This window comes from Poecilia mexicana, unplaced genomic scaffold (assembly GCF_051168715.1).
Source record: "Poecilia mexicana isolate PSO_F unplaced genomic scaffold, ASM5116871v1 scaffold_15, whole genome shotgun sequence".
NCBI classification, from domain to species: domain Eukaryota; kingdom Metazoa; phylum Chordata; class Actinopteri; order Cyprinodontiformes; family Poeciliidae; genus Poecilia; species Poecilia mexicana.
The window spans coordinates 19589517-19608039 of record NW_028263384.1 but is presented as its reverse complement, the minus strand read 5'-3'; the positions used below and the strand labels follow the sequence as shown (position 1 = coordinate 19608039).

Here is an 18523-nt window from a genome sequence, read left to right as displayed (position 1 = left end):
AAACCTAACAAATATATTCCAATATGATCAGATAAATAAAGCAATATTTTCTTATGGCTCTGTCAGTAATCTTTAATTTTCAACAGACACAACTGAAATATTTTTAAAATATAATTGGATTGAAATACAATAAAATAAAGTGCAAAAATCTATTAATCCACATATGTCAGAGTCAAGGCATTTAGATGTGTCGCCGGCGACACATCTAAATTTGCAGTACCGTAATTCCGCCACACGTAGCGCTAAGTGGAAAAATTCCAACGGTTTCTGAAAGGGGAGACGTTGCACTTTCCAGCAAGTATCGGGTTAATACGGTAACTTCGCAGCTGCAGCTGCAGAGAATGTAATTAATCCGGGGGGCACTCGTTTAATAGACGGTATATTTCGGCAATAACTTGGTGGATATTGAAAGTTCCGGTTGTTATGGATACATGGGTAAGTACATCATCTCACAGAACATTTAAAGAACTACTTACAGTTCAAATAAGGAAGATATTTTTTTTCAGACGGGGTGCCGGCTTGCTGCGGTCTGCGGGCCGGTTCTAATAATAAATCAAGATCATCCCAGGGGCCGCAAAAAACCTTCTCGCGGGCCGGATGTGGCCCGCGGGCCTTGACTCTGACATATGTGCTCTAAGGGGAAAAATACTTTTTTCATAGCGCTCTTATAATAAAACCATGTGTTACAGCAGCTGGTTTCTGACTCACACAGATGTTGTCTATGCTATGAATATACATAAAGCACTTTGAATTGCCTTGTTGCTGAAAATGTGCTATGTAAATAAAATGACCTTACCTTACATAAAAATACACTCCAGGAAAACTAGAGAAAAATATTTTGAACTCTGTTAGTGTTTTTAAACATAAATAATAATTGGATTACTATGAGGTTTGAAAATTGACCAAATTTAAGACCAGTGCATCTCCACAAGCGTGTTAAGAAAAAGCTGAAAAAAACAAACAAACCAAAAAAACATTAAAAAGGCAGACCACGCAATGTTGGTGTTTAAAGGAAAAAAAACAAAAAAAACCCCAACACAATCATCCTTTAAAAGCTTTTCTCTGCATGCAAAGTGGGTAAGTCTTCACAGCTAAGAACAGCAGCATACCAAGTAAAAAGGCAAGGGGCCACAACAATATTTCCCCATGAGGCACTTAAAGTAATGGAGTCTCACGACCAGCAGTTGCATGGAGTGCGTCAGAAACATTGACAGGAGTATCAAGCATCTCGCTGCCTGGCCCAAAGGGGAAACGCTTCAACGCTTACATGTCAGAGAAAATCTCAGAAGAAAAGGCTCATGAATGCTCCAAAACGGAATCTCAAAGAAAGTGGGGCTATCCACACATCCCTGCAATAATGAGAGTTCTTTTAACACTCACAGGGCCGGGGGCATTCATTCAGGGAGGAGACGTTCCATGGAGGAAAGTGCACTGTACCTTAAGCAAAATGAAAAAAATTTACTGAATAGCACACAAAGCAATAAGCTTGGGTGCCACGTTGGATTGGCACACCCTGATGAAATCGAAAATGTCACACCGGGCTCGGTTGAAAACAAATTGTTTCCAGGGCCACTAATGGACAACGTACAAAAAAAAATAAAAAAATAAAAAATAGAGATATTGTCATATAATACTGTTTCATTGTTGATTGATAAGATTGCAGCTGTACACCTCCATGTAGCCAATCAAAAACATTATTGACAGCAACAACCATGAATTCATGCCAACAGCATGCGCTAAAAAAAATAAATAAAAGAAATGTATAACACACACCTATCCATAAGGAGTTTCTCTATCAAAAACACTCAGATTTTCACTGAGACATCCATCCTGCACAAGAAAAATCAGAGCAACTCCAAAACAGACTGCACTGAGTGAAACTGCAAATAATAATAATAATAATAATAATAATAATAATAATAATAATAATAATAATAATAATAATAAACAAAAAAACAAAAAACACTTTTTTTCAGTAGGTATAAATAAACACACAAGGACTAAATTACAAAATTAAAATAAAAGCAACAACAAAAGAAACTAAATAAAGAGTTAATTAATTATACAGTGATACTAGAGATTTTTCTTTTGGTACTAACAAGTAAAAAAAAAAAAAAAAAAGAATAAAATTATAGAAAATCACCATCTTACAAAAACAAGAGTACAGTAAAAGAAGAACTGCTTTTTAGCATGTGTCCTCAAGGGCACATGCTCTAACAGCTGGAGACTTCTTCGCCTGTGCAATCAAACCACAAACGAGAAAAAAAAAATAAAAGAAAGACAATGATATCAACAGGGTTATTTTTCTCCATAAACAATTCATTTTGCCACAATAGGGAAGAAGTCAAATTGGATATTCCAGAGGAGCATGGTCTCCAGCGGAGGATGACGAGAAATAATGAGGAAATATTACCCCAAACTCCCTCACCAGCTGAGTGGAGTCACAAGTCAACAAAGAACAAAAAAATTAAGGAGTTGTTGAATTCTTGATGCATTAAGAGAAATAACTTTTCTCTTTATTTTCAATAAATATTTATTGCAAAGCTGCACTTTAAATGGCCTCTAAAACACACTTTAAAAGCATAAAAGACACAAACAAGCAAACAAAATCCAAGACGTGTAATGCCTGTGGCAAATATTTAGAGTTGAGTAGTTGCTTACATTATCTACAGTGGAAACCAGATATTTACATGCACACACACACGCGCACCCCCCCCCCCCGCCTTTTTCACATTGAAATAAATCAATCCAAATGTTTCCATGTTTTAGTTCAATTAGGACTAACAAAATACTTTTCTTTTTTATTGTTACTATCACTTTCTTCCCCTCAACCACACTGCTTCTTTGTGCGGCATCATTGGGAAATCTAAAGAAATCATCAAAGATACCAGAGAAGTAGTTGTGGACCTGAATTATCTGAATAATTATCAAACAATTATGCAGGTTTAAAACACCGTGGGACTTCCAAGCCACCATAACGTTCAGGAAGGAGATGGGTTCTGTGTCCCGCATGTGACTGTGTTTTGGATTGACACGTGCGTATCAACAAAAAGCAAAAGAGCTTGTTAAGGTGCTAGCTGAAGCAGGTAAGAGAATGTCATAATCAACAAAGAAACAAATCCTGCATCAGCATGGCCTGAAAGGCCATTTAGCAAAGACATCCTTTTGAAAACTACATAAAAATGCAGGCTACAGTTTGCAAATTCAGACAGGGAGAAAAACCTTCTTTTTCAAAGGCCTGTCGTGTGTTATGACAAAAATTAAATTTGAAGTGTTCCACCGTAATGACCATCGGTTCAAGCCTGAGGAAATTATCGTAGCTGTGAAGTACGTTAGTACGGCATTACGCTGTGCTGATCTCATGGTTCTGAACTGACTGTTGTGCTTTGAGAAATGTAGTTATATTCAATCAATGTTTTACAAGGTCCTTTTGCAGATTAAAAGTGCCCTTTGAAAACTACGTTTAAACAAGTCTTACACACCCTTTTCACTAAGCCCACATTTCTGAATTAAAAATGCTTTTTTTTTTATATAAGTAAAATGTTTTATTCTAATCTCAAATCTCGTGTTTTCACTATCTGTAAGTGGGACAAAAATCGTTTAGGGAAAGATTTGCCTATTTTCATGTGTTTGTAAACATCTGGTTTCAGCTGAACTTTATTCATGAATGAAATGAAACGAGCATTAGAAGTTATAGCTTTGAGTGTGAGGTAGATACAAAAGTTTAAAGAGAAAGGCCAATGCAGCAGTGCTTTGATGTGCACCAACACATGAAGCACTCCTTCTCTTTCAAAGCTTTACCAAAGTTCTGCTGAGGACACAAAATAAATCTAAGCATGTTGGAGGTACAAAGCCTGACCAGCAAACCATTAGTGTTGTGTGAGCAGTCAGAGAGTCAGGATTAGTCCTATAATGAATGTCCACCCTCCAATTCGACTACGCTCCTTTTGTGTTTCAGAAGCTTTCTCTCCTTGAGTGAGGTATCAGTAATGGAGCTCTTTTCTGTCCACACTGATAACATTTTCTCTTATTCACAGCCAATTCTTCGTTTGTCTTCATATTTCCCAGAGAGCTGCAGTGCACCACACTCCTGGCCTTTCCTCTGCTCCCAGCCCCTCAGTCTGCATTGATATATGGGTCTATGCAAGAGAAAAATACTCATGAATCCATACAGAGTAGAACTGTCAGTCTGACCCCATTCCAACCAATTTACAGCAGTTCAGATAAGCTCTTCTCATAACAAAGACATGCATAAGTGAGTAGCCTACATGAGATGGAAAACAGAGCGTTTTTACAACGGCAACTCCTCCGTCTTTCAAGCGCAGTCTGGGCGACAGTGCACAGTACAGTTGCCTGCTCAAAGTTTCATTTTATTTGTTCATTCTTTTGTTTTAAAGCTCTGGTGCAGATATATACAAAGTATTAATTTTCCTAAATGTTCTCACATTTTGTCACGCTACAAAGACAAACTTCTGTTTACTTTATTGGGATTATACGCATAGAGAGATAACTAACGTAACTGCATGGTTGTGAAATGAAAGGGAACTATGTTGGGTTTTCCAAATGTGTAGAAATGAAAATTTGAAAATATAGGATGCATTTTTATTTGCCACTTGCAATAAATATGTCATAATAGAAAACTAGAAGATGGCATCATTTCTCATTTGTCCTCACAAAATTGCTCAAATTAATTAAATCAGACTGGATGAAGAGGATGTGTGGACAACAATTTTGAAGTCTCTCCACAGACCCCTGGCTGGACTTTGGTGTGGTCTTTAAGAAATTTTAACACCTGAATATGCTTTGATCTTGCTGGAAGATAAACCTTCACCCTGGTCTCAAGTTTCTTTTGTAACCTCTAACAGGTTTTTGTTCCAGGATTATCTTGTATTTCGCTGCAGCCGTCTTCCATTCATCTATAACCAGATTCCCCGTCTGTGCTGAACAAGAAACATCCTCGTAGCAAACTGTTTTGGACTCGAGTATTTTCTTTTACGGTTTTGCCATGTTACCCTACACGACTTTTGGCAAACTGTAAACTGGACTTCTTATAGTTTTCTTTGAGCAATGGCTTTCTTCTTGGAACGCTTTCATAAAGCCCATGTTCGTGGAGTGCATGACTAATAGCTCTCCTGTCAAAAGATTCTTCGCTCTGAGCCGCGGAGCTGTGCTGCTCCTTCTGAGTTACAATGGGGCCCTTGGCTGCGTCTTCGATTATTGATCTCCTCCAAGCCTGTCAGTTTAGGTCCAGTCCTTGGAAGCTACTATCCTGAAACTTTTACATGGTTGCCTTCCCCAGCACACCTGAATCAAACGAATGTCTCACCACCAGGCATCTGCAGAGTTGAATAACATGCTGATGAGGGAAGACAGCCAAGTGATTCAGACATGCTGGAGCAGAGACACATCTAAGCTGTCGCTCTCCAGGTCTGAACAGGATGGCCGTGTCTCGGTAGACTTTGCTTCAAATCCTAATCTTAAACTTGTTCACAGCGTTCTCTTGGACCTTTCTGGTGTGCTCCCTAGTCTTCATTACGCTGTTCTCTAGGAGTTTGCAAAACCGTCGCATTTATATTAAAATTAAGTTAAACACAAGAGGATGTTAGTTATTAAATAGGAAAACTGTGAAGACAAGTTCAAGGCACTTGATGGATCAGTTTTAGTATATTAAAACACCAACAGGTAATTCAAGCCATTTATGGTTATTTTTTTTTATTTTTTTGAGTTGGTGGTTAAGTCAGGCCTTTAAGCTCAAAGTATTAAGCTACTACCTTGAGGTCCAGGTGGCCCAGGCTCTCCTGGTGGACCTGAGGATCCATCCTTGCCCGGGGGTCCTGGAGGACCTTGGAAAGGTGAAGCTAAGATGCCGGCAGGTGTCTTCTGTTGCGTGGCGGCGCCAGACACTTTCTCTGCAGGGCAGGGAAATATTTTCAAAAAAGGCTGTGTGAGTAACAACTTGGAGAATGACATAAAGGCGGGGTGTTAGAGTGAACCAAAACACATCAGCTAAATTAAATGTCAGACTATTTTTACCTTCAAAAATCCTCATTACTTCACTTTGGATAAAGATTTTGAGTTCTTCTGTAAAGCTGGGATCATCCTGTGTGAAGGGAGAATAAAAGATCACTTACTGAAGCATTTTAACTCGGGCAAGAAAGACGGAAAATCCAATTAAGAGACAACACAAGCTAAACCTTCATTCCGAGGCAAATGGAGGCAGAGAACATACAGCGGAGATTAAAGTTATCATGGCATAACAATTAAACAGATACTCCTCATGTATTTATACTCCACAAAGTCCGCCAACAGACATTATTGAAACCAAAAATTGTGAAAAGGAAGAAGAGAGGATAATAAAACCTGTAAAAATCTTTCTTTAAGACCTCTTCCAATCTCAACTCAAGATCTGAACTCAGCAATAAATAAAACATATTCAGGAAGGAATATTAAATTCGATACTATAACTCTCTAAAGTGGTATTACTTTATGTTCAGCTCTGCAGTGATGCGCCCCGTGCCACGGAGGAATTGTGTTAGCTCTGTGTGCCTCTACAATATAGCGCGCTATTATGAAGATGCATAATATAAGTATAATATCCAGAAATATTTTCACAGTCAGAAAGTCTGTAAACCACTTGTAAAAGAATAGCGTAGCTACGACCGTATAAGAGTACGGACTGCAGGGTAGGACAAGTCAGCAGTAATCATATTGAGTTTATTCCTTGTAAGGGTGCAATATGTAAATCTTGCTCTGTTCAGGATTCACTTTCGACTGTGCAAATTGAGATAAGCAAAAAAAATACATGTTAATTCTATTATTGTTCTTAGAATCTGCAGTGGCAAATGCCTGAAACGTGTCTCTTCTGAGTCTTTTTGTGACAGGCTTCCTCTTTTGTATAATTCTTTGTGATTTATTTATTTTTTATTACCTAATGTATGTTCCAGGGTTTCCTCGCTTTTTGTGAAAATGGAAAAGGACAGAGCTGCCCTACAACTACAGCATAATGAAAATTGCAGGACAAAATTATGCATTTGCTTTTCTGATGATCTCTGTGCTACTGAACCAGTTCAACACACTGTACTATACTATCTCCATGTGCGAACATGTTTATTTAGGGTCTGGATTCCTAATATGGAAATCAATACACAACAGATAGCCTGGTCTCTGACCATAGCAATTAATCAGCTTTACTCGTATCCCGATTTGCAGCTAAGTCCTGCTAGTTGGGTGTTATGTGATTCCCGTATGTGAGATCCAATTCCCAAGGGAAATAAAATGCACACATAGAGAATAAGCCCCACCTTTTAGAGAAACAGTTTATCTTAAAATCAGAAATCCTTGGGATGGACACTTCATGTCCTAAGAGCCAGATTCTGTTGCTGAGGATCAGACTTCCAAGGTTCACGTAGCACCCGACCCCTTCGTCAATAAGCTCATCACTTATGATGGACCCAGCATGCCCTACCCCTAGGTGTGGCTCCAGCAAGGGGCCCCAACGACCTGCATCCAGGTGAGGAAACACTGTTTCCATTTATGTTCCCCATAGTAAGGGGTCATTAGGTTGTGCTTTGTCTGTACTTCATCTTGGGGTCTTGTTCAGGGATAAAGTTTAAAATAGAGTGGGGGGATCGATAAGCAAATTGGTGTGGCGTCTGCAATGATATAAGTGCTGCACTGATCTGTCATGGTGAAGAGAGAGCTACCCTTTAACCCTGATTGTTCACCCAGCCCTGCCAGCCACCAACAGTTAGACTCTTTGTAGTGCAAATAGATTCGCATTTCAAATTGAAACTTTCAGACTGAAGACCAATTTATGGAAGGATACAAAATAGTCCTCCCCCCCCCCCATCTTTTTAACTTCATATCTTGGCATGTTGTTCATTGCGATCCAAGACTACAGGGAGTTTTGATAAAACTGCAATTTCGGGCTCTTTTTAAGTCACCTAAAATAAAAAAGTGCTGAGATTTTTTATTTTTGTTTATTTCATTTAGCTTGTCAGTACCCCAACAGTGTCTCCAAAACATTTTGGCTATCCTCCTTTCTGCAGTTCAAGCTGTGTTAAAGCTACAGCTGCTCTGTAGGGCACACGGAGGCAATGGAGGCAAAGTGAGTGCTAACACTATGAATGCTCTGGCACATCTCTTTAACAAAAAAAAGAGCTGTTTTGTCCAAAAACATCAACACATTTTCCACTAGTTGATTTAAAAAAAAAAAAAAAAAAGAATGCTGCCAAAGCTCCTCAGAAGCCAGTCTGACAGCTCTGTGGCCAAGCCCCCTTTCGCCCCCCCCACTGTCTTTGAACTAAATTCAGAAAATATTTCAGACGAATGAATGGATGCGAAATACAGCCAAATGCTCAAGCAATTTCCAATAATCTGTTTCTTAACAACATCTTTTACTGTGAAGTGTTTCTGCTGCGGTAAATGGCGAAAACAACTTTACTTCTCTGCATACAGTAAACGTCGTTTCCACTCAAGGAACTTTCAGTCTCAAGTTTATGTCGGTCGGGAGAACTGCTCTCAACTGCACTGCTTTCCAGGGCAGCATTCATAACAATAACACACAACATGCTCCGATGTTGCATTGTTGCATTCAAAACAGCTTTTCATCACTGTGAGCGTTATATAACTACAGTGAGCGTAAAAAACGTCTGACAGATGGAGGTGTTTTCTCCGCTCTGCAGAGCTCTTGGCACGCCCACATATCTCTGTCTTTCCCTCTGTTTCCGACTCTCTCCTGCTTTGACCTTCTGTTACGCCTAGATGATCGGGAGTGGGAAGCGCCGAGCAGAGAACGAACAGCGAGCTGCCTCGCTCGGCTTTGTTTGATGTTTCATGCAAAAAGCTGTAGATACATTGCTTTCCGTCCAAGCAGGAAGAACTAAGCTAGTTACACAAACTGCCACATCCTGTCAGATGATTTAAATTATACGAGAGGAAAGTACGTTAATGCGGAAGCGTTTGCAATTTTGCTACTTACCAGGAGCTTTACGCTCCCCAGCTGCCCAGGGGGGCCAGGATCTCCTTTTACACCTTGCGGCCCCATCGCTCCAACCATGCCAGGGTCGCCCATGCGGCCCCTTTCACCTTGAATGCCTCTTTCTCCCGGAATGCCTGGATCACCCTGCGTTAAAAAAGAAAGCTCTGCTGTTTTTAAGCTTGCCGTCTGTGCAAACTCCACATGTGTATGTGGCACACATGCACTGATCAGGTTTGTCCTAGTCGAGACTGACTTGTAGTTTTCTTTGAGGTTGGAACAGCTTATTCCAATCCCCCCATGCACCCAAAAAAGCTTGCTGTTGGTAGATTTAATTCACCAAAATTCTACAAACTTCCTAGTTTTATTGCACTTAATTTCTGAAAAATTGGTGGATTCTAGCCAACTGATTGTTCAGCATTCATTTGGGCTTCCTACATAATCCCATAAGTCTCAGTTTTGTCTCTAATGGATTTTAAGAAATTCAGCTCAAGCTGATCAACACATCTTTTGCTCATCGTTTTATTCAGACTTGTCTTGAATCAAAACCACAAAGGCAATGAACATTGCTCTATTATGTAGCCTATAAATAATAGCATATGGGATCATTTTTCAGATCATTTCCCCCAATGTGGGCCCTATTTGTAAACGCTGGAAGGGGCTTTAGCTGCTGAAATCACTGTAAGGTCTGATACTTTCCCTAAAGCTGCCATAAATTGCAACTTCATTATTTTATTTGCCTTTGCATTTACCTGTCCTGCCTTAGCAGCTAACAAGTTAAAAGTCATTTTTTTCTTCTCTATTAGCTACATTAAAAAAAAAAAAAAAAAAAAAAGTAAAAAAGTAGTGATGCTACTTACACGTTCACCTTTGGATCCTCTGTCGCCTGGTGTACCTGTGGAGCCCTTTGGGAAAAATAGAAAAAAAGAAAAACAAACTTTAAGACTGTAGCAGAAAAATAAGATCCTTAAAATAATAACTGTAATACTCCTTTCTAGTAGTACGAAGCAATAAATATTATAAAAGCCTCCGACGTTAGAGATGCACAGTAAAACTGGCAGGTGACATGGATTTGGTGAATTTTTTATGTTTTACACAACCTGGTCCATCATAAGAAGGTTGTAATGTTTTAGTTTGAAACATTATCCCTTCTATATTATATTTCACTCCCAACATGTTAATGCCAACATCACCAATATTGGAGCCATGGTCTAACCTCAAAAGAAGTCAGCCATTTTTAACTGAAACCTTCACTTCCTCTCTTTTAAACACATATCTGATCAAACTCATCATAGAGCTTTCCTTTTAGAAAAAGGTTCAGTACAGCCTATAGGCATTGGACATCAAATGTTCTCAAAAGTTTTCTGCTACATCAAAGCATGTGGGTGTGGCCAAACTTCAAAATCAGACTTTTCACCATAAAAGACAAATAAATAATGACTTCTACACATAAGGTTGGAGTTGTACCTAAAATGATGTGTGTGTCATTACAGAATAAGCAATCAAAACATTCACATGCTCATTTCCTGACTTGTGCTCCACCCACTTAGAACAGGAAGTGACTTGCTTTAAAGTCAGACTTATACACATTTCAAGCTGTCTTTGATGACAAGAGATTAAGTTCTTGTTAAATCATACTCTAAACAGACACAATTGGCTACACTATGTTGGTGTGGTAAGTTTGTATATCATACGTGTACGTTTTGATTTGCACTAAGCTCGATATGAATAACTTCTGTCAACCCCAAAGAAGCTCATTAGGATTACATTGGAATTTGAATCAACTGCGACTCCTGGGAATGTTTCACACACATCCATACCGAATTTTGTGCATTTCCATGCGAACGACCATTCATCACATTGATGTGGTAAATTTATGACATCACCTTAGCTCCAACAAAGTCACAGATTTCTATGGTGAATGACCCTCCATGACACTGTAAACCTTTCAAAGTTTCTCCAATAATAGATAATAACGTCACATATTCAAAATATTACAGAAAGTCCTCATTAATCCTGCACCTTCCATTACGGAGGTATGTTTTACCCCAAACTCTGAATGCTTGTCCACGGAATTCAACTGAGCCTAACTTAACGTAAAATTGACACTTCCACATTGTACCACCTGGTGGCGATATCTAGAATTTATTTGCAGCTTGGTAGAGCCATTGAGTTGTGAACCTTGATATGTAAATTTATTCTTAAAGTGAAATTGTAATTGGCTACACAATCGGTGAACAGAAACTGGCAACAAAATCTCAGCGATCAGTGAATCTTTACAAAAATTCCTACTGTCATTTTTAAACCAACTCCATGTACACTCTTATCAGTTGACTGTGAATTGACTGCTTTAGACTCTGCTCAGGTTGTACTGCTTGTATAATATTTCCCATTATAGTGCTTCACCTTCTGCAATGTCACGGCTCCTCTGCATCACTCCGGTTTTGTTTGACAAAGGCCTGCTTTCCCACCAGCTGTCTTTACTGTACGGATGAGCCGCGAGGAAAATACCTGTCTCCAGCTTCGTGTCACAACATCTTGAGTCATCCGGTCCCCTCCCTGTCACTCCTCATTGCTTCCTTTTACTTTGCTCACAGCATTACCTCGGGGAGCATCTTTGTATCAATTTCCCGCTGGATTACAGGAGGCACGCAAAAGACAATCTGGCATGATGTGGTTTTAAAGCGGGCACCGCTTTGTGATGCCATTCTCCCTTGCCTGCTTTAATCTGCAGCATGCTGTATTCCCCACTGCCTGATGGGAAGCTTAAATCTATCATCTTGCCCACCGAAATGTGCTTCCCTGAGCATTATATTAAAGCTCAAAGGAGTGAGCAAGCAATCTATGCAGATGAGAAGAGCCACCTACTAGATGGCACTGTTGTTCCACTAGAATGAGAGCCTCTATGTAGATGGCCTCAGTGGAACGGAGAGATTATAGTGGGAGGAATATTAAATAATAAAAATGAACAAACAATAAAGCGTTGGGTCTGCCATTTAGGTGTAAGGTGGAAAACATCTTGTATATCTGGGCAAAACAGTAATAACCACAATCAGTCAAGTTTTGGTGTTGGATCATATAATGTGTGCGGAACGGCCATTCAAGCGGATCCATTTTGCATCCTCCAGGACCGTTCTTAGATTTCATGAGGTAAACGGCGCGTAATAAATTTGATCAGCAATCTAAAAGCAGACTTTTTTTCTGCTGGATTTGCTTCAGTTCAAGCCAGGTTCAGCAAGCGAAAAAAACCAACAAAAAAACCCCACATCATTAATTTGAAGTGTCTAACGCCCTCCATTACATACATTTTATCATTGTCTGAAAGCCTTAGCTATACAATTAGGGTAAGAAGAATAAAAGTCAACAAAGCCTTAAACCTGCAGGATTCCATTTAGTTTCTATCGCTAAAATCTCAAATATGCAAATCGCTTTAATGCAGTCAGCACACTGTTGCCGGAGGGGGGGATAAAAATCTGCTGTGCCATCTCTCTGTAGCCCGGCTGATGTAAAGCACTTTCTATAAGGGGATTTGAAACGACTCACCTTGTATCCAGGAGTTCCATCTTTTCCAGGCCTCCCCTGCTCAGGAACCGCAACACAAACAAAGACATTTTGCATCAGCTCCCACCTTCGATTGGATCAGCGCTGTTGCACTCCTAGTAATCTCCACAGTTAATGAGATATCTCAACCGAGGGATAATGATCCTGATTGCTGAGTGAACACTGTTCCATTGTGCACTTACAGGGAATATTACAGAAACTATCTCTGATGGTAATTACATAGAGGAATGTGGGAATATAATCATCTACAGGACGAGTGCTAGATAGCATACGTATTTCATCCATATTGTCCTTGAATCACCGTTGGCCTCTGTGAGCACAAAAGCTGGAATCGTGAATGAATCTACAAGTGCAAAGGTGTGTGGACTTTGCCGTACAGGGTTCTCTAATGAAAAGATTTGCATCCTTACAGGAACACCTTGAGGCCCCTCGGGTCCAGGGAATCCAGTCTCTCCGATGGGCCCCCTCTCGCCCTGTCCAAGAACAGAGACAGTCGGTGTGTCAGTCTGAAGTGACAAAGGGATGATACGTGGATTGACAGTTAAAAGAGAGCTAGAGACTGCTCCTCACCGGCTCTCCTGGGATCCCTGGCTCTCCGCGTGTTCCGGGTTTCCCCTGTCAATCACAGACAGTAAGGGGAACGTGTCTTGTTTGATAGGTCCTCAGTAGTGTCATGTCTGCAGCCTTGCATTTATAATAATACAGCCACTCTATAATCCCTTTACATACTCCAAATGATTGTCATTAGCCAAAGTGCCAGTGTTAACTAACTCACGTTGTTCAATTCTTAATGGAAACACAGCTGAACTGATGCTAGCAGAGGACTTAAAGTATAGGGATCTTGTGTCAAAAACAATTATGACACAAATAAGTAAAACTAACAATAAGCAGAGCATAAATAAAATACTTACTGGAGGACCTGATGTCCCAGGAGGGCCAGGCAGGCCGATATCTCCCTGAAAAGACAACATGAATCAGGGAGATGACAGACTGTAACAACATGGCATATCCACATTACAGGCACAAACATAACAATAAAAAAAATATCTTTGGGACTAGATGTGAAATGTGAAAAAGTTCAAATGTTTTTTTTATTATAAGACACTGCACTTATATGTGTTGTGAATGTCATTGTGAAACTCATGGTTTAATTAATAAGAAAGTGTGAGAGGAGATAAAAAGGCTAAAACTCCTTAACAATCCACCTAGATGCATAAATTAAGTTTGAACAAGCTTTGTTATTTATTTATTTGTTTTTTTTTGCACAGCTAACACTTATGTGCGCATACCAAACCTCCGACAGTATTTCCTAGAAGAAAAAAAATGACCCTTGTTGTCACAGAAACTGACATATTCCAGTCTCACAAAATCTCCACAGAGCTCACAGTCACACACTGCCAGTCACACAAAGTTGGATGCTGGTTCCATCCAGCCCAGTTTCGTTATCTTCAAGAAAATGCAGTCCACTAGTGTTTGCAATTCAGGGTGCAGATTGTTAGCCATTTCATTAATGCTTTGGCTCCAAATTGCAGTAAATCCTCTCTGGAAATGTAGACCTGAAATTCCTCCAGGCAATATTTAAACAGAAACACAAGTAATTGAATTTCTCTAAAAAAACAAAAAAAACAACAACATTTAGTTTCCCTGAAGCTGGCTCATAACTTTAACTAGCACCTATAATGTTCACAGTGCCAAGCAGTTTTACTCTTCAAAAGATGGATATGTCCTTTCACAAAGAAGCTCTTTATAACTTTGTATAATGAGAATGCTCCAGAGAGAATGCATTTTACTCGTGCTGCAATCAAGGGGAGCTCATTTGCGGGAGAGAAACGGCTCTGTTGCCTACCTTGGCACCGGGAAGCCCTTCGAGCCCGGGTAAGCCCATGGGTCCTGGTTCCCCCTGTGAGAGGAGAACACACCACCTGCTGTGTCAAGCTGATCAGGTCACTAATAATGTAGATTAAGAGTTGCTGCTCCCACCTATTTTGCAACCAAAAATGGTGCTATTTTTACCTCACATCCCTCAAATGCAGTGCCACTGGCAACAAGCGTAATTATAAACCTAAATTGAAATGCATAATAATGTATCTTCATAAGCAAGAAAACACCAACTAAAGTTACAGTTAGTTGCCAAATATGTTTCCGCTCAACAAACAAAGTTTAACATCAGACAACAATAAACCGGTTTAAAGACATTTTTCCAGTAATGATGGAATTTATTTAGGAAAAACAGCAAGCCAACCCAACCCGACTATGTGCCATGTTTCAGTTGCCCTAAAAACTGGCTGCTGCACCACTTTAACGATAACTATGAATCAGTTTTTATTGGCATGGGGGAGTTTGCCTTAATGAAATTGTTCAATGGAAGAACTGTCTCTTTAAGGGCATACCCGATCTCAAGATTAAAGTCCAAAATCTTAATTTTATTTTTTATCCTATTTATTTATTTATTTTCCCTATGGGGTGGATATGTTGTTGCCTCTTTCAATAATTTTCAAAGTATTTTTGAAAATATTAGACAGGCCATTGTGTTTTTTTCTGAGTTTTTCAATCTTACCTTTTAGTTCCAAAGCGAGATTTTTTTTTTTTTTTTTTACTTTCTAACTCTCCCATCCACACCATTTTTACATATTGTCTCTATAACTGTTGAACTTCTAAACTCAACTGAGTTTATTGCAGAGAGTCAGATGGTGGTTCTTTAGCGAATTTCTGGATGTTGATGCACTACTTGAGTAAGTGTAAAGGCTGGCCACTCCTTGGAAGGTTCACTACTGTTTTCCTTCATTCAAGAACTTTGGATTATGTTGGATTATCTGAAACATGCCAGCTGCAAAAACAGAGGAACTTTGTATGGGTAAAACTTTGCTCCATTTGCTTGGTTATTTTTGATTTATGTCTATGCATTTACATCTTGGAGGAAAATCATTTTTCAAAGAAATGTACATGGAGACAAGACAGAGTGTTTGGTTGCATAATGCAGTTTCTGCAACATTTCTTTCCCTCATCTTAATATTTTTAGTCCTCAATTGATGCGTGTCTCTATGTATCCATTTGTTTCAAACGGCTTTGGGTTAATAGCTTCAAATGTTCTACTGCACATACTGTTGCATCATGTGGGCTACAGGACCATTAGAAAGCAAAAAGCCTCATTTCAAAATCAGTCTTCTGCTCTAAAAATAGAGATCCATTCCCTGTTCTTGAGCAAGTGATGGCCTCTATCTACCTCCTCTTGCTCAGGCTGCCATGGAGAAACGCCATTACACAGAAACAGAGAAGCAACCGGTGCCGACATAGATGAATTGTCCGGGTAATTGTCACACATGCAGATTGTCACGAATAAGCCATTGTGGCTAACGGAAAGAAGGGAGAGGGTGGACGAGCCAGAGGATCAGCTGCGAGACAGATTGGGGCAATTCCAGCATGGCTCTGTAGCTGGACTGCGCAATTTATTAGGATGTCAAATTAACATTCTGGTGAAAAATCACTGTGCGACCAACACAATAAAAAATGCGATTGGTCCCATGAGGATGAGGAATTCAGGGTTGCAGCAGAAACGTCAAGTTGGTTGCATGTATATGTGGATTGCAAACGGATTGTTTTCCCAATTCGGTACGAAAAAGCAAGCGGCTGAGGAGCGCATTAGAAATGCAGTAAGTGTTTGTGGGTTCCCACTGGCAAGACAATATATTACAAAAGCTTCATATTTGTTGGAGACAAGGTCATTTCTTTTCGTTTTCGTGTACGTCGAGTTTCTACTGAGGGTGTTTAAGCACTCAGGCTCGAGGCTTTATTGACTTGTGTTATACAGTGGAAAAAACCTGGGAGATAATGATGAAAAGCAGCTCTGAATTCTCCCCTTCTGTGTTGTATGAAAAATACACGTTTCAGAATGAACAGTTTCTACTCACGACAGGTCCTTCATCTCCTTTTGGGCCCTTAGAGGAGAAAGAAACAAAGAAGACAGATTACTGCCATAGATGTGACAACCAGAATAATAGAAAGTCTAAACTCAGTCTGAAATGACATGTAGATATACTCTGTTGTAGGTAAAACTCATACTATTCATTGCTGCTTCACTTTTCCTCAAATGTGTCCGTCTGATGACGATTCTGCAGTTGTGTTTCAGGTAAGCGTTAAACAATCCAATATGGCTTTACACACCTAAGCTGCATTTTTCTAATAAAAAAAAAAAAAAGATAAATTATCTGTCTTGTCCCTCTTAACACTGATGAGGAAGCTCTCTTATTGATTGCTCCCGAGGAGCTGTTGGGCTGTGATAGATGCAGTACAGGCTAAGACGTTGTTGAGATTTAGCTGTAGTTCATGTGCATTGTGCACTGGGGGGACAGCACAACGTCTGCTCTTTGTCACCTCCTTAAGTGTTCGTTTCAGGAACGGATGCCTGCAGGCCCAGTGACTGAACGTCTCCCTGGACTGGACAAGATTACAAACTGTCTGATAAGGCAAAAGGAGGTTGGGAGCGATAAGCAAATCGGGCCACTTCTCCACCGCGCCGAGCATGCCAACTTCTAAAGTTTCATTTTGCATATCAATGATGTTGTGTGTCCCGGCGTGGATCAGAGGCACCTGTTTGGGAGTCAGGAAGCCTCTTGGCCTTTGCCAACCCCAAGTGATTGACTGTGATATAAATGCTTCAGAACCGTGATAACACTGGAGGCCCGGTCAGGTTGTTTGTTATTCAGCCCTCGCAGGCTCTGCAGCTCATACAGTATCAGCATGCCTGTTTGCTAGAGTTCCTTACAGCACACTTTAAAGGATTTACCTGAGGCACAACAACACTTACCGGAGCACCGGGCGCTCCAGGAGGTCCTAAAATAGCTCCACCACTCTGCAAAGACATTTCTTTATGTAATGACTAAATATTTTACAAAGCAGGTCAAATTGAATTCATTGGCAAGGCAACATCGACTTCAATAAATCCAATTACAAACATGAGTTAAAAATCTAGATATATTTTACCTGCAGCTTGTATAGACTGCTCATCCCGTTTCCCTCCACATACGGCGCACCCTGAAACACAGTCAAGAGAATCACACATCCCCTCTGCAAGACTTCTCTGGTTTCAGGTGGAAAACTGCACTCTAGCTCTTGAGCAATTATACACAGTTAAGCCCTTAAAAGCAACATAGCATCTGTATCTGGTGACTATCCAGAGAAAGAGAGAGAAAGAATGTGTGGCTGAGGAAAAGAAAAGTGTAGAAAAAGTAGACCAGAGCAGATTTTCATAGACCTGGAAGAAGTCCTAATCCAAAAGACAAGGATGTTAAAGAAGTACAACAACTATTTTATCATTTAAAAGATTTTGGGCATCACGAGGTAATCCTGGTTTTATGTCTCAGCATTGCAAGGATGTTCTTTAGCGATAGATTTTTAGAGGGCAACTAATGTAAACCAAGAAGAAGTCAAGGCTCTCATTTAGAAGCAAGTGAAGGCCTGTGCCCTTTTCAGGCCACTAAGCCATCCCCTTTCCTCCCTAGGTGCAGGTTTATAAGACCAAGGTGTACGCGCATGTGTGTGTGTGTGTGCGTGTGTGTTCCGGAGGCGCTCGCTAAGTTCAAGGAGATAGCCAATGAATTATAGATTTGCCACTGGAAGTGCTTACTCACTCCTCTTTTAAAAAGAATGGAATGAGACTCGGTGCCAGCAAGCATGTGGCCACAATTTCATCATGTTTGCACTTGTTTGTCAGTTGTGCTGTGCTATTATGAGAAAAGCTAAACAAGCACCAAACAGACGACTCTCACACTCTAACCTTTAAAGGTAACATTGCATGTCCACCCAGAATAAAACCTGTGATCCTTGTGGGGTTTTGAGGCACTATAGAGAACTAAATCTCGTGAAGACTGGAGCAACTTACTGGAGGTCCTGGAAGTCCTTGTCTGCCTGGAGCTCCATCGTTTCCCTGTTAGACATAAACAAAAGAAAATCTTAAGCGTGGCAAAATTACTGTTTAATATTGGACAT

The 18523-nt window shown here is 40.0% G+C and overlaps 2 protein-coding genes across 2 annotated transcripts in view; both read right to left on the bottom strand.

Annotated features, from left to right (window-relative positions):
• The window catches only part of LOC148155333 (uncharacterized), a 21232-nt gene extending 11001 nt beyond the window's left edge, over positions 1–10231 (bottom strand). The window contains exons 1-4 of the mRNA XM_088012968.1: positions 9838–10231; positions 8981–9124; positions 6034–6100; positions 5772–5909 (exon numbers count right to left, since the gene is read on the bottom strand). Coding sequence (XP_087869094.1) covers positions 5772–5909; positions 6034–6100; positions 8981–9073 — 298 coding nt within the window. The 5' untranslated portion in view covers positions 9074–9124; positions 9838–10231. The remainder of the gene's footprint in view (positions 1–5771; positions 5910–6033; positions 6101–8980; positions 9125–9837) is intronic.
• LOC148155332 (uncharacterized) lies at positions 9834–18523 on the bottom strand. The gene is made up of 10 exons (XM_088013450.1): positions 18417–18523; positions 17519–17569; positions 17343–17387; positions 16447–16473; positions 14385–14438; positions 13450–13494; positions 13109–13153; positions 12949–13011; positions 12426–12556; positions 9834–9882 (listed from the first exon to the last, which is right to left on the bottom strand). The coding sequence occupies exons 2-10, from the start codon at positions 17540–17542 to the stop codon at positions 9834–9836; spliced, it is 483 nt and encodes a 160-aa protein (XP_087869576.1). The 5' UTR covers positions 17543–17569; positions 18417–18523.